Source organism: Strigops habroptila, chromosome Z, assembly GCF_004027225.2.
Source record: "Strigops habroptila isolate Jane chromosome Z, bStrHab1.2.pri, whole genome shotgun sequence".
Taxonomy (NCBI): Eukaryota; Metazoa; Chordata; class Aves; order Psittaciformes; family Psittacidae; genus Strigops; species Strigops habroptila.
The window spans coordinates 62,579,346-62,593,438 of NC_044302.2; the positions used below are offsets into that span (position 1 = coordinate 62,579,346).

Consider the following 14,093-nt stretch of genomic DNA (forward strand, 5'->3'; position numbering starts at 1 on the left):
GTAGGAACACTGCTTTTTGAAAGGGACAGGTCTTTGAGGGACAGAGCTTCTCCTGGCATTTTTTAATACCCTCTGGGAAACTTCCATGATGAAGTCTGGCTCTGTGCAGTCCTGCGTGGCCGTGGGGTGAAGGCTGGGCAGGAGGAGCCTTTCCCCAGTAGGCAGGGGAAGGTTAAAGCACTTTCCCAGCCTTTTCATGGCTGCTGACTGGAAAGTGGTATCTGCATTGGCCTTGCCCTTCCACCCCGAAATCACCTTCTTTTTGCTCCCCCAGCAGTGGTTATGTCTGCCAAAGTTCCCTGCCCCATTCTGATTTCTTCTTCGATTCTTATATCTTTGTCGGCGACATGGGCGGTGGGATTGAGTGTGCCTTCAGCAAGTTTGCTGACGACACCAAGCTGTGTGGTTCGGTTGGTACGCTGGAGGGAAGGGATGCCATCCAGAGGGACCCCTGACATGCTTGTGAGGTGGACAGATGCCAACCTTATGAAGTTTAACCAAGCCAAGTGTAAGGTCCTACACCTGGGTCGGGGCAATCCCAGGCACTGCTACAGGTTGTGCAGAGAAGAGATTCAGAGCAGCCCTGCAGAGGAGGACTTGGGGGTGTTGGTTGATGAAAAGCTTAACATGAGCTGGCTTCAGTGTGCGCTTGCAGCCCAGAAAGCCAGCCGTATCCTGGGCTGCATCAAAAGAAGCGTGACCAGCAGATCGAAGGAGGTGATCCTGCCCCTCTACTCTGCTCTTGTGAGACCTCACTTGGAGTACTGCGTACAGTTCTGGTGTCCTCAACATAAAAAGGACATGGAGCTGTTGGAGCGAGTCCAGAGGAGGGCCACAAGGATGATAAGAGGGCTGGAGCCCCTCCTGTATGAAGACAGGCTGAGAGAAGAGAAGGCTGCGTGGAGACCTCATAGCAGCCTTCCAGTATCTGAAGGGGTCTACAAGGATGCTGGGGAGGGACTCTTCATCAGGGATTGTAGTGATAGGATAAGGGGTAATGGGTTTAAACTTAAACAGGGGAAGTTCGGGTTGGGTATAAGGAAGAAGTTCTTTACTGTGAGGGTGGTGAGGCACTGGAACGGGTTGCCCAAAGAAGTGGTAAACGTTCCATCCCTGGCGGTGTTCAAGGCCAGATTGGACAAAGCCTTGCGTGACACGGGCTAGTGTGAGGTTTCCCTGCCTATGGCAGGGGGGTTGTAACTAGATGATGATCTTAAGGTGCTTTCCAACCCCAACCATTTTGTGACTCTATGACAAGCTGTTTCTGAACATGTAATCTTTTATCACAGAGGACGCGGAGTGCTCTGAAGCATGAACAAGAAAGCACGAGCAGAAGCGGCCAAGGGGACAGCTTGAGTGTCTTCCTCAGGAGTACATAACCTAAGAGAGTGAGATCTCAGATAGCTTAGTGGAGAAAATATTCTTAACTCTTCATCTGTTAGAAGAGCCAGCACGATCTGCTTTAGTAATCTAAATCCTGATGAAAATGTTCTTTCTTTGGCAAGAACGAAGGATCCGCAGGAAGGTTGAAAATCAAAGGGGTTTGTTTTGTTTGTTCATTTGTTGGTTGTTGTTTGGTTTGGTTTCCCTCTCCCCCAAATGATACTTAGGCTAAAGTCCAGAATTTGGGTGAATATCTTTTCTGGAAGCAGTGGCCAACCATTGTTGAGGAAAAAATGTACCAAAATGCTAAGAAGCATTTGCTGTTCCTAATCTTTGATGTAAGATTATGATATTTAGTAGTATCAGAAATGCTGCTTGATGTAAATATTGCATCATAAGAAAAGTGCTACAATTCCTGTGATCTCTGTTTTCAGTGAAGATATATCTATAGTGGTTTTGGTATAGCAAAACAATTAATTTTCAAGCGTTTTCACATTCTAAAAAGCAAAATGCTCTACTGCATCCATTCAGATCCTGGATGGAGCCCCTTTGTATGAGTAGCAGGTCAGAAGTTTGTGAGACTCTCAAAATAAAGCTCAGAAACATAAAATAGGCTAAATATTTTATTAAATATTTAAATTTTAAATATTAAATTGTTACTAAAAATTAAAAATACATATAAAAAAAGGATAATAGGAAATGTCAGGAGATACAGATTTTCCTTTTCCAGTTACAATAGTGGCAATTCCATTCAGGTAGAAGAATGTTAGCCCACACAGGGGAGCAGAGGCAGGACCCAACAAAATCTCTAATGCTGTGTCTTTAGATGTGAAGATACTTATTGTAAAAATGTATGTATTTTTTAAAGTATAAAGTTATCTTATTCTCTCCGTGGTAAAAATAAAGGAAGAATGTTACGATTTTGGATGCTAACCGTATTTGTCCTTGCTTTTGATTAATCAAAGAAAAATGGTCTATACTATCCCTGAAATGGTGTGTCTTATTGTTGCCAGGAATACGAATTATGTCTGTCCATAGTCCCTCTAACAAAAAATTGAAGAAACTTGAAAAGAATTTAAACAATGAACTTCCGCATATGGAAGCCTTTTGAAACATCAACTTGAAGAGTATTTTTACATTTTACAAATGTATGTAGCAATAGGAAATGCAACAGTATTAAAATACGTAATTACAGATTTTTTAAATACATCAACAATATCTATATTATCTACCATCAAACCATTCTGATGCTTTTGATAAGTTTTTATTCCCTTTTTTGCTCCCCCGCGGAAGATCTTATTTGAGATATTATTAACCAAATTGTAAACTTTTTTGTTAAACATGGTTACATTTTTTTCCCAACTTTATTTTAAAACCTTTTATTAGATAGGTTTAAAGGCAAGAGTACCTTTTCTCCTACATTTTATATAACTATCTTCCTTAACAAAGTTTAGAGCAAACTCAACTTATCTTGTGATGCAGGGAAACTAAGGTCACAAAGTGAAGTTCAGCTCCTAGAGACCTGAACTTCAGGACTTCTAGGGTTATATGGTCCATTGTAGCCCCCAGCATTTTCAGTTCAATTCATGTGCATAGGTGAAGGACCATAGGTAGAATATAAAAGAAAGTTAAGAAGCTTAGCCCTATCGCAGTCTTTATCCAAAGAGTAGTTAAGTTAGTTTTCACAGGAAATCAGGTGGCGGTCAGCATATTGCTACTATTTTCTATCAGTAAATTGCTTACAAAAAACATACATGTTGCTTTACAGTAGTTGTATATGATACTGATCTTCTCAAAGAAGATACATGTTAATAAGAGAAAATAAAAGGTTGGGTGGAGAGGATATTGGTTTATCTACTTGGATTTTTATATCAGGCTTGTCACTTGGGTGAAAACTATGCACCTTTGTGCATAGTTCAGTGATGAAGTCTGTCGTGTTTGTGCCTTGGAGTCTACTTACGTGAGTCTGCTTTCCAGTGCTATATTTTGCCCTTAGTGGGTATAAAAATCGATTTGAAATTAACTATACAGAAGTTTCTAAAGAGATTTGGCCTTTTCTCTGTGCAAGGAAGGTAAGAATTTGCATTGTGCTGTCTCTCACTAATGCTGGTGTTTGCTTCAGGTTTTGTTCGTGTTTTTGCCATGGAAGAACAGCATGCAGTGGACTGATTCTCACCAATTTACTGTGAGATAGGGTTATGAGTAGCATAAGGAAAATAGTTTTGGGGGCGAAGCTTCATTTGTGGCATTTGTCCTGCATGGATGAGCTCTTCAGGCAGTTGCTCCAAACCATATGAAATGGAAAGCTAAGCACAGACGGTAGAGAGTTGTTTCTCTTCAGGGAGCCCCTAGCTTTTCAGGGGGATCCTTTCAAGAGGAGGGAGAAAGTCACACAGGGTGGGATCCTGAACCCATTTACAAAGCTCTGTGAAATCTTGAGGAGTTATTTTTCCTCTGTGAAGCAGCCAATTTATCTCTTCTTTTCCTTTCTTGACTCTTTAATTATACCCAAACCATAAGAAGATAGCTCCAGAATTCTGAAAACTATCTGATTATAGCTTAAAAAGATAAGGAGATGGTTCTATTTTGCTGAGTGGGGTCTTTTTGGGGGGGAGGGAGGTGAGGGAGGTTGTGGTGGCGGTATTTTTCTGTTGTTTGGTGTTTTGTTTTCCCGAATTGAAGGTGGAGGGAGGAAGCTACTGACTTCCAGTAATGGATTGTGCCTGGCTGCGTAGTAGTACAGCGTGGTTTTGATTATCTGGACAAAGCTTAATTTGATTAACTGGATTTCTGGTAGAGGAGTTTGAGATGTTCTGTTTCAGTAAAAAGCTTAAATTGATACTCACTTAAGAAGCTGTAGAACATCAGTTTTAAATTTTAATTCCATCTCCCAATTGTCAGCAGTTCAGTGTCTTAAGCTATATTGTAGTAATCACTTGGACTGATTTTAATTGCGTCACTCATACAATAAGGATGAGTATTAGTTGTATTCCTTTGAGTTTAGTGACTGCACTAGGGTGACAAGAAAATCTACTGTCTGCTCGAACACAATGAGATTAAATTTGTAAGAGGATTTCTCTTAGAAAGCATTCAGACTGTTGACATAATGGGAGGTCTTTCCCTTTTTTAAGGAAGTGAGAAAATTCAGCTTCCATACTCAGCTATGGAGAAGTTCATTACTACAATATTTATGCATATAATAATCAGTGAGAGGGAAAAAAAATTGTTCTTAAAGATGGTTGATACAGTTTTTATAGTCTAGATAAGGAAAACATGCAACAGCTTTAGTGATATTTTGTAATGGGCAACATCTGCTTAGCTTTTCATTAACATCTAAGACATACAAAACTATTCTTGAAACCATTCTTTGTAGGTTGATGCAGAAGTTTCACCTCACTTACTTGATGTAATTCTCCACTTCCTGAGCTATGTTCATAAAATTCCTTTCTTTGGAAGGAATACTTACTTACCTTGCCAAGATCTTTTTTGTTGTTACAAGTCACTCATGAAATTGTATTTTGGTTTCTTTCATACAATATTAATAGTCATCTTAACGAAATGTTTATAAATTACGAAAATGATACAGAGCAGATAATTTAGTGAATGGCAAAATGATTATATGCTCCCTTTTTCGAAAACAGGTGGAATATGCAGATGTGGATTGTGAACAAAATAATTAAGATGATGATTATGTAGAGATTTTAAATTAGAGAGATTCTCTCAATGGAGCAAACACTTGGCAAAAGACCAACATGTACACTTCTCCCAGGTTTTTATTAATGGCTCTTAAAATTTAAACCTGTGCTTTGTTAAATCTCAAAGGCCACCACTTGAGTCCTCTCCTAACTTAGCTTTTTGCAGTTATTCCATTTTAACATAAATACAAACCAATGTACTACTGGTGTAGGAACAGACATCAGGAGACCTTAGCTTCCTTTCTGGCTGTTTTGTTGCCTTGCTTGAAACTTCAGATGCTTTTCTATGCCACAGTCTTTTCCATTAGTTTAACTGAGTCACCATCAAAAATCTTTCTTAACATCAAGTGACTCTTGTGAGGCGTAATCTCTTGATGTTAATTAAGGAGTTGGATAATCACAGAAGGAAGCTTCTGCAGTAGTACTGTTAATTTGATGGAAAATATACATATGCCTGCTATATTCATTATCAGGGCTCATAATATTTCCACATAGAAATTCTACTCATTCAACTCTGGATGAGTTGTCATTTAAATTCTTTGGTGTTGTATCCCAGTTTTTATGACCAAGATGAAAACGGTCAATTCTAAAAATAATTATATAAAAGGGTTGAAGGTATAGATTGGTACTTAATAACTGTCAAGAGGTATGATAAAGAGATATAGTATCATAGAATCATAGAATGGTTGGAGTTGGAAGTGACCTCGTCTAGTTCCAACCCCCCTGCCATGGACAGGGACGCCTTCCACTAGACCAGGTTGCTGAAAGCCCCATCCAGCCTGGCCTTGAACACTGTCAGGGATGAGGAAGCCACAGCTTCTCTGAGTAACCTGTGCCAATTAAAGAATTTCTTCCTGCTGTCCAATCTGAGTCTACCCTCTTTCAGTTTGAAGCCATTCCCCCTTGTCCTATCACTACATGCCCTTGTAAAAGGTCCCTCTCCAGCTTTCTTGTAGACACCCTTTAGGTATTGGGTGACTTGTTCTAAGGTCTCCCCTGAGCCTTCTTTTCTCCAAGTTCATGTGTTATGGAGATATTTTTGTCACGGAGATAATATTTTTTTAAGCAATGGAGAAAAAGTTGCATAGAGTACTAGGAGTCCTTGGTTAGAAAGGAGTGCTAGGCAATAGATGTACCAGGTTGAAGCTGATGGACTGCTCTCTAGTTGTGGCCACTGCTGACAGAGGCAGTGGGCAAGGCTGCAGAGGTAAGGATCCATTTGTAAGGTGTCAAGATGAGGAACCTGTCTGCATGAGTGCTCGACCACATCAAATGGATAGGAGCCTGCTTGTTTCACTAGCCTTGCCACTGCCTTTTAATGGAGAAGAGATACTCTAATTCTGCTCCAGAACTTGCAGGGAGATGTTACAGGGTGAGCTGGGGAGCTCTGCGTCCACCTCAGGGAGTTTGCTGCAGACTGTACCAGCTCGATGTCCCTCCTGACAGTGGCCTTCAGTGGCAAGGCTGAAAGCTGCTGTTCCAAGTGGTAGGACAGACTGCCTGCTTTGCTTCCGCTCCTGGGATGATCACATGCATTCTGTCATATCTGTTTTGGACATTTTGGCACCTACAAAGCAAGGCCTGTCCAAGGCCCTGATTCTGCTCAGTCTTTTTGTTTTCATATAGGGCCATACTTAAGTGCAGCAGAAATGTGATCTTGCTGCATTCCACCACTGCAACAAAACAGCATACAAAAAGCAACAAAAGAAACTGTAATTTTGTTTTCTCTATAGCTGAATTAGTAGTAGCCAAGAGGACATATAAAACTCTTCCAAGTGAAATATAAGTTTATAGTTAAAATCAAATATTTTTTTTTCTTATGTGTCACCTCTCTATTACTTTTTAGCTCTTACTCTTCATAGGAGTTACTCTGCTAGTTAATTCCTGATAAGATTGATTTCTGCACTTGTTTTTAAAATTTGTTAGGCAGTGCTCAACAGACTGCTTTTTCTGAGTAAATAAATGCTTGATGAAACAATGTAGGCATAGTAATACTGCAGGTAGAAGAATGTTCAGCAGATAAAGTGTCAGGCTGTACGCATTCTGCACAGGATGTTGAGTCCACTCTGACCCATGAGTCTTGACTTTCCAGGTACCTCTAGGCTTCCTCCTGCACCAAGTCCCAGGCTAAAAGCCAGTCTTCTGCAAATGTATACACTGTTGATTTAATGGTTCTTAGTAAATGTATGTAAATAGTGACTGACAGGGTAGTGGATTTCCATGGCTTTTGTGGATTGTTTTTTTCCTTACATATTAAGAATGTCCTTTTCTATCTAATTTAAATAGGAAATTTCAAACAATACAATATAACCTTTTTTTCCGTTGCCTTTTCATAGGTTAAACTTGGGAATAAACATAGAAAGCCAGGCATAGTTTCGCAGCATTTCTTTTCTTAACAGATGCCAGTGTGCATTTTACTTAGAAAAGGACATCTTTGTTGTTTTAGTTTAAAAACAGCCTTGTGTTTGATCACTGAAGACACTATACTTCATATTTATCTAAGTTATAATGCAGAGAATTGTGAAAACAAGTACAAGTATGCATTGCACACCCATGTGAAAGAGAAGCTTGTTAGCCTAGGCTTCTAGTCTTGTATTATTTTTAAATTAGTCTCTTATGTCTTCCTCGTTAGCCACCATATGAGTTTTGAAGCCACACTACCAGTAGCTGTGTTGTCACCTACTTAAAATTAGCCATGTTTTAAGTTTTTCCGTAAGTATCACAGGACAAAGAATGGTGTGTTTCAACATTTTGTAGTTGCATTTTTGCAGGATGTGCACCAGGAGTCATAGTAATAATACAGTAAATTGTGCATGATATGTATGTATGCGTGTGGTAGCACACCTGTAAAGGATTACTGCTGCATATAAGCAATTGACTTCCTTCCTGGTTCTCATATTGGAGGCAATACTGCTGTGGGGACTTCTAAATCTGTGGTTGTAAAATTACTGATGATGCAGTAACAATTGTTGCTATTACCGTTTGAAGATCAAACTTCTGGGGGGGTCTTCAGATATTTGACAGCTTGTAAGATGCAAAGCTCTTACACCTGTTGATAATCCTCTGTGCCATGCTCAAATGGAAATTCATCACTGAGCGATTTCTTTGCTGTTTTTAGAAGACAGTTAATTCTTTTCATTCATCAGCTGGGTTGGGGTTTTTTAATCTGGAAAGAAAAAAAATAAGTTGAAGGTCCAACCATACTGTCTCCTTGAATCAGGAAGTTCTTTGGTTTTGTTTGTTTTGGTTTGGGTTTTTTGTGTTGTGGGGCTTTTTTGGGAGGGGGAGGGGAGAGAGGGGGATTGGGTTGGGTTTTTTTGTTTGTTGTTTTTTTTTTTTTTTTTTTCCAGTCACAGCATTGACTCCAAAGTACCACCCAAGGGCTTTATTAGGATCATGGTGGGTTACTTGGTTTGGTTTGGTTTGTACGTCACTGTTCTTAAAAGATGAGGAAGGAGTGGGTGGTATGATTGTTATTATTAAAGATTAAGGTATGTTGTGTGGCCTTCAACTGTCTTCTGACAGACAGGAAGCTATTACTCATCTGGCTTCAGAGAACTGATCCAAGTCTCAACTAATTTAAGTGTGCAGTGCCAGCCAGCAGAAGATTGATCTCATTATAGCTTTGTCCCTCGTCGGTCCATTCTTCTGATCTCCATTGCCGTTTCACGTTTGCTTTCTCCTTATATAAGCTAGAGATATTGCTGGGGTGATGGTCATAGAAGCAGCAAAGCCATAGTAGATGCCATAGGGCATTCACATCTTCTTAGGACAGATAGCTTTATGGTTTTTTTAATCCACTTTCAAGTCATCTTCTTTTCACCAGGTGAAACAGGCCCACTCAAGAGTCCTGTTACCCAGTGCTGTTTTTGTTTCTTATGTGATAAATAAGATTTTAGTCATGTATTCCTAAGCTGTATTTCTTAACCTGCTCTGTAATAGATGAGGCTATAGAAAGTACAGTTGGTGGTGTATCAATTAATGTCTTGATCTTCTTACAATGCCAGTCATGAGATTTTAAAAGGCAAAAAATATATAAAAATAATCACACGTAGGTTTGACTCAGTACTGTAACACTGAGTTAAAATCCCAGTCCCCAACAGGAATAATGCTATAATGAGTGCAGCTTTTCTTAACTAACCTTGGTAATTAATTATGCATTTTCTTTCCCTGTTTCTCTGATACTAAATAACAGTGCTTTTTTTTCTTTCCAATTATTTTGGTTTGGGGAGAAGTATGTGAGCAGATCTCTTGTGACATGCTTTCAAATGGTGTTCTATCACTATTAAAGTTTTCACGTGAACAGGATGTTTTTAAAGGTTTGATGCGCTGTTGTTTGTTGGTTTGTTTTTGTTGGTTTTGGGTGGTGGTGGTTTTTTGGGGTTTTTTGTGGTTGGTTTTTCTTTTTTGTTATATATATTAAAATCATACTTGAAATTTCTTTGTATGCTTTTTTGTCAGCAACAATATAAAAATACTTACTACCCTTGATCGTAACAATCTTAAGAGGAGCTATCAGTGTGAAGTTTCTGTGAGTTTTATATTGTGCTGAAAATGAAACATCTTCACTTCTTAGTAATTTCTGGTCACCCCTGTAAATTTTATTATTCTGTCATTCATATTCTTTTACCCTCTTTTTGTGCATTCTGTGCTGGAAATTTTCCATTATTTCCTTTTTTGCCAGGACACTTTCAGACTGCTGCACGTGTGTCGCTCCATGCAGTGAAGGGGGACTAGAATTGTTGTCATCATTGCTTCTGGCTGAAACAAAATTTGTCTTATCAGTGGGCACAAGAAAGTACTTTTAAGCGTTGACCTGGGAGGGACAGACTTGAGGAAACTGAGATGGCCTTCAAAAAGAGAGACAGATACCATTTTTGTATATGTATGGGTAGTTATGCATTCATTATATACAATAGATATTTTTTCATATATGTATGTATATGGAAAAAATTCAAAAATACATAGAGTATGTATGCATCTGTGTCTTTAGATCTCCAGATATAATTTGGAAATAGTGGTCTTTGGCTGACAAAATCTTAGTACAGTGACACCCAGTTACAGAACCACAAAGCTGAATAAGACACAGACTTAAGTTTTAGATTCTTCTTTGGATTTTAATTTCATTTTTCTATATATTGTAGTTTTGTAGACATCACTTTCAAGGTGTAAATAGTCTGAAATCCAGTCTTCTCTAACATAACAGATTGGTTTACCACCATATTTTCTTCTGTGTGGTTATCATGTGGGTACCTAAGCTCCCAATAAAGAATTGAAAGAATGAGAAGCTTCAGGTTTTAGAACAGAGTAGATAATACAAGTATGTTCTTCCTATCTCTATGCTAAATTTGCATTTGGGGATTTTGAAGGAATCTGGATTCCCTGTAGGTAGAAGTGTTAGGACCAAAACTGGAAGTCAGTTTGTATTGTAATGATTCAGAGGTGTTTGGTGGAAATTATTTTCTTAGGCATGAGTTAAAGCAGAATCTTCAGTAAACGAATAATCATGTCTAAAAGGCACCTCATGTATCTTTCTGTGCTTTAAAGGTTCATGTTGAATAAATTTTTTTGTACTAAATGTGTGACTTATCTTTAGAAAAGCTGGACAGTATTACAGAATTACTGAAAAACATGTGGTAGGGCACTTCTTATATAAGTAGACGTATGACTTGGTGTCATAGGTTTCAGAAAAAAAGAGAAAAACTGTGGTGGTTTCAAGGGTAGCCTAAGGTATTTTTTACTGTTTAATAGTTCTGTATTGTATAGGTTTGTAATTTGTACAGTGTTAAGTAATGATTTCTGCAGACTGGTAGATTGCAGAATTGTAAAGATCTCACCTCTGATTCTGAGGAGCTGAAAGTCAGGCAGGTATCATTGACCCAGGATGTCTCATAGAGCATGACTTTCTGCAGAGACCCATGCCTGGTTAGTGTGAATTTGTCGGGTTGTGTGGGGCAGGTTCTTCCTCGTGGCTAGGACACCCTCTGCAGAGGTGGCCTGCGTGCTCCTAACCGCAGTACAGGCTGAGGATCCCAGTGAGGGCTGAGGGTGGAACCAGGCTTGGTTCCCAATTTTCAGCTTCAGAGCAAGTTCTTGTTCATCACAGCAATGACTGCTTCCCTCCCACCCCCGGAGAAAGTGAAATTGGTCAGTATGTAACACAGTGCTTGATTGTGTGTGTAAGTAATACTTGTGTTGGAAGTTTGTTCTGCACATGTGGGAAGTGGAACTGAAGGCTTTAAAATGATGGTCTTGGTAAAGGGAAAAGCTTTTAAAGGCTTCCAGCTTAGATTTCTGCAGTGTGTGCTATTTCAGAAATGCTTACGGGTTGCTCCTTTAACCTTGCACTGCAGTGCTGTGAAACACACTTCTCTGACAAGATGCCTAAATCGAGGGGTATAAGGCTGCCTTTGTCCTGGGACAAGAGTATCATGGTGTGAGGCATTAAAGCTTAACAGAAATTATTAGAATAAAACCCAGGCTGAAAGGCTGAAAAGCACAGTGCTGAGCAGTGCACCCTGGTACCTGCATTTAGTTTCCTGCAGGGCTGAGTAGCTGGGTGAATGCAGGATTTATGTGGCTGTGCAACTGCTCATTCTGAATTTCAGCTCCTCCTCGTAGGCAAACACAGGAATAATACAGATAAGCTCTTCTTGTCAAGGAGGATGAGATCACTGAATTGGAGCAAAGGAAAACTGATGTATCATGCATGAAATTTCCAACAAGCAGATCTTAACTTTAAATTAACAAATAGTCAGAAATGTTCAGTAACAAACTACTTTTAGTACAAAGTACAAAGATTCAAAGAAATTTAAAGGAAGGAAGGAATGACTTCCCATTAATGAATATGAGCCAAATTTTAATTAGCACTGATATTGCATGTTTCTGAGGTTAAAGTTTGCAGGGCTGTAATTGTTACAATACTTGCTTTAAAAACAAAACGAAACCCCCCAAAAACCAAAACACACCAGAAACCGCAGCACCAAAACACAAAGGTACGTATTGGTTGTACACTCCCTACCATAATGTCCTGAAAGTTGGCCAAGGAAGATAACTTTTTTTTTTTTTTTTACTTTCTGAATTTTTGTAAAAATGTCCCATAATAACCACCTGAAGTTAGATGTTTTGGACAATTGTATCTTCAAGAACTGAACGCAGTTGTGTGTGTTTTGGAGTGGATTTTTTTACTCATTGGTTTAGCTGTTATATTAACATGCAAGTTCTAATTCAGTGGTACTTCAGTTGATACTGATGCTACTATTTGACTCTGAACTAGTCCTAGTAGTTACTTGCAAGAGCCACTTGGCACTGCTCAGCCCTGCACTAAACCAGCTGTCAGCATTGTGCATAAAAAGTCACGTTTGTGTCCAGCGGCTAAAGCATATCCTCCTTATTTGTCTTGCAGGCACAGGAGAGAGTGGCAAAAGCACGTTTATCAAGCAGATGAGAATCATTCATGGATCAGGTTACTCTGATGAAGACAAAAGGGGCTTTACGAAACTGGTGTACCAGAATATATTTACAGCGATGCAGGCCATGATCAGAGCCATGGATACCCTCAAAATCCCGTACAAGCATGAACATAACAAGGTGAGGTATTTGTTTATTTCTGTAGCTGAAGTTTTTTGTCTTTTTATTTTAGGAAATATACTGAAGGTCTCAAAAGAATTACGTATCTCCCAATTATTCTCAAAGCTCTCAAGAAAAGGGCATTTCCCAGTCCTGCCTTTAGTTCTCTGCTCTTCTAGTTACTTTAACAACACAGAGGTGCTGCTTTTATCAAGAGAACTGCTCTTAACAAGATGCCTGGGGGGTTTGGCACAGGGCAGAGGTTTAATGGCAGGCTGCTTTTTGACTTGTATCTTTAGTTACCCCTTGTCTTTTCCTCCCAGGTCATGCTGTGGCCAGAGCACAGTTAAGCCATTCTTCTGATCTATAGCAGATCATTATGGCTTAAGGTTTGCCATTAACATTACATGTGGAAAAAATTCAAATTATTGGCAAAGTAGGTGGGGATACCTGGTTTTGTGTGAACATCCTGTGAAAACTGTGAAATAAAATTTTCTATACAAGACAAGGGAACAGTCAGATCCTTTTGAGGTTGATGCTGTTACTGAAATTTAAAAGGATAAAATGCATTTGAAATGTTTGAAAGGTTCGTCTCTGACTAGCCTTATTCCCAATTTTTGTTTCTTTTTACATTTTAAAAGAAAGATAAGTAAAAATAATTGAAGCATTCCATGAAAGAGAGTGAAATGCTTAATATTTACTTGAGTACATAGTAAGACACAGAATTACACGGCTGTATCTCCCGCTTCTTGTCACAGGAGTGGTATGACTTTGACAACAGTTCCTGAGAACTTGTTCTGATTTTTACTTTTGAGCCATTATCAGCAATGTTGTCAGGTGGAGAGTTAAGATCCCTCAAAAGTGGAGGGCTCACCTTTCTTTCAATCTTGTGAAAGACTATTTAATGATAGTTTAATAATCCTGGATGAAAATAATAGTTTAGTAGTCCTGGATGAAAATAATACTTTCTCTGATAAATTACTGAAAAGTTCTTTTATTCTAGTACTTTTTTTTTAGTCATCAGAAACTATCAAAGAGCAGGAACATTTATGATAAAGAAGTAAGCTTCTGTTAACTGGGGAAGACAGGATGAAATGAACTTGTGTTAAGATGAAAATCTTTTGTGTCTACATAGATGAAGTTTAATTACTAGAATTCAACTGCTGTATATATTCTAGAAGTAGAAAAGATAAAGCTTATTACTGGGTTAAAGAAGTGTTCATGATTTCCATCTGCCAAAGTCACTGCAGAGGTCATCACTTCGTTGCGGACATAATGTTGCAATAACCAGAGTTTTGCAGGGGCTTAGATTTATGCAGTGGGAAGTCAGGAGGATCCTGGCTGTCAAAATCCGTATTGTTAACCTTTTTTAATGGTGGGTGGGGCTTTTTGTGCGCTTGAAAAAGATTGAAAAGTTTGTCCTAATGTGTAGGAGACTGTTGAACT

The 14,093-nt window shown here is 38.9% G+C and overlaps 1 protein-coding gene across 3 annotated transcripts in view; it reads left to right on the plus strand.

Moving 5' to 3' along the window:
• The window catches only part of LOC115619403 (guanine nucleotide-binding protein G(q) subunit alpha), a 122,235-nt gene that overhangs the window by 30,964 nt on the left and 77,178 nt on the right, over window positions 1–14,093 (plus strand). The window contains exons 1-3 of one of the 3 annotated variants that reach the window (XM_030511595.1): window positions 5,121–5,152; window positions 9,763–9,857; window positions 12,484–12,668. In XM_030511595.1, coding sequence (XP_030367455.1) covers window positions 5,136–5,152; window positions 9,763–9,857; window positions 12,484–12,668 — 297 coding nt within the window. In that variant the 5' untranslated portion in view covers window positions 5,121–5,135. Of the gene's footprint in view, window positions 1–5,120; window positions 5,153–9,762; window positions 9,858–11,103; window positions 11,258–12,483; window positions 12,669–14,093 lie in introns of those variants that run through there. The other 2 variants (XM_030511596.1, XM_030511594.1) reach the window with 2 other exon arrangements.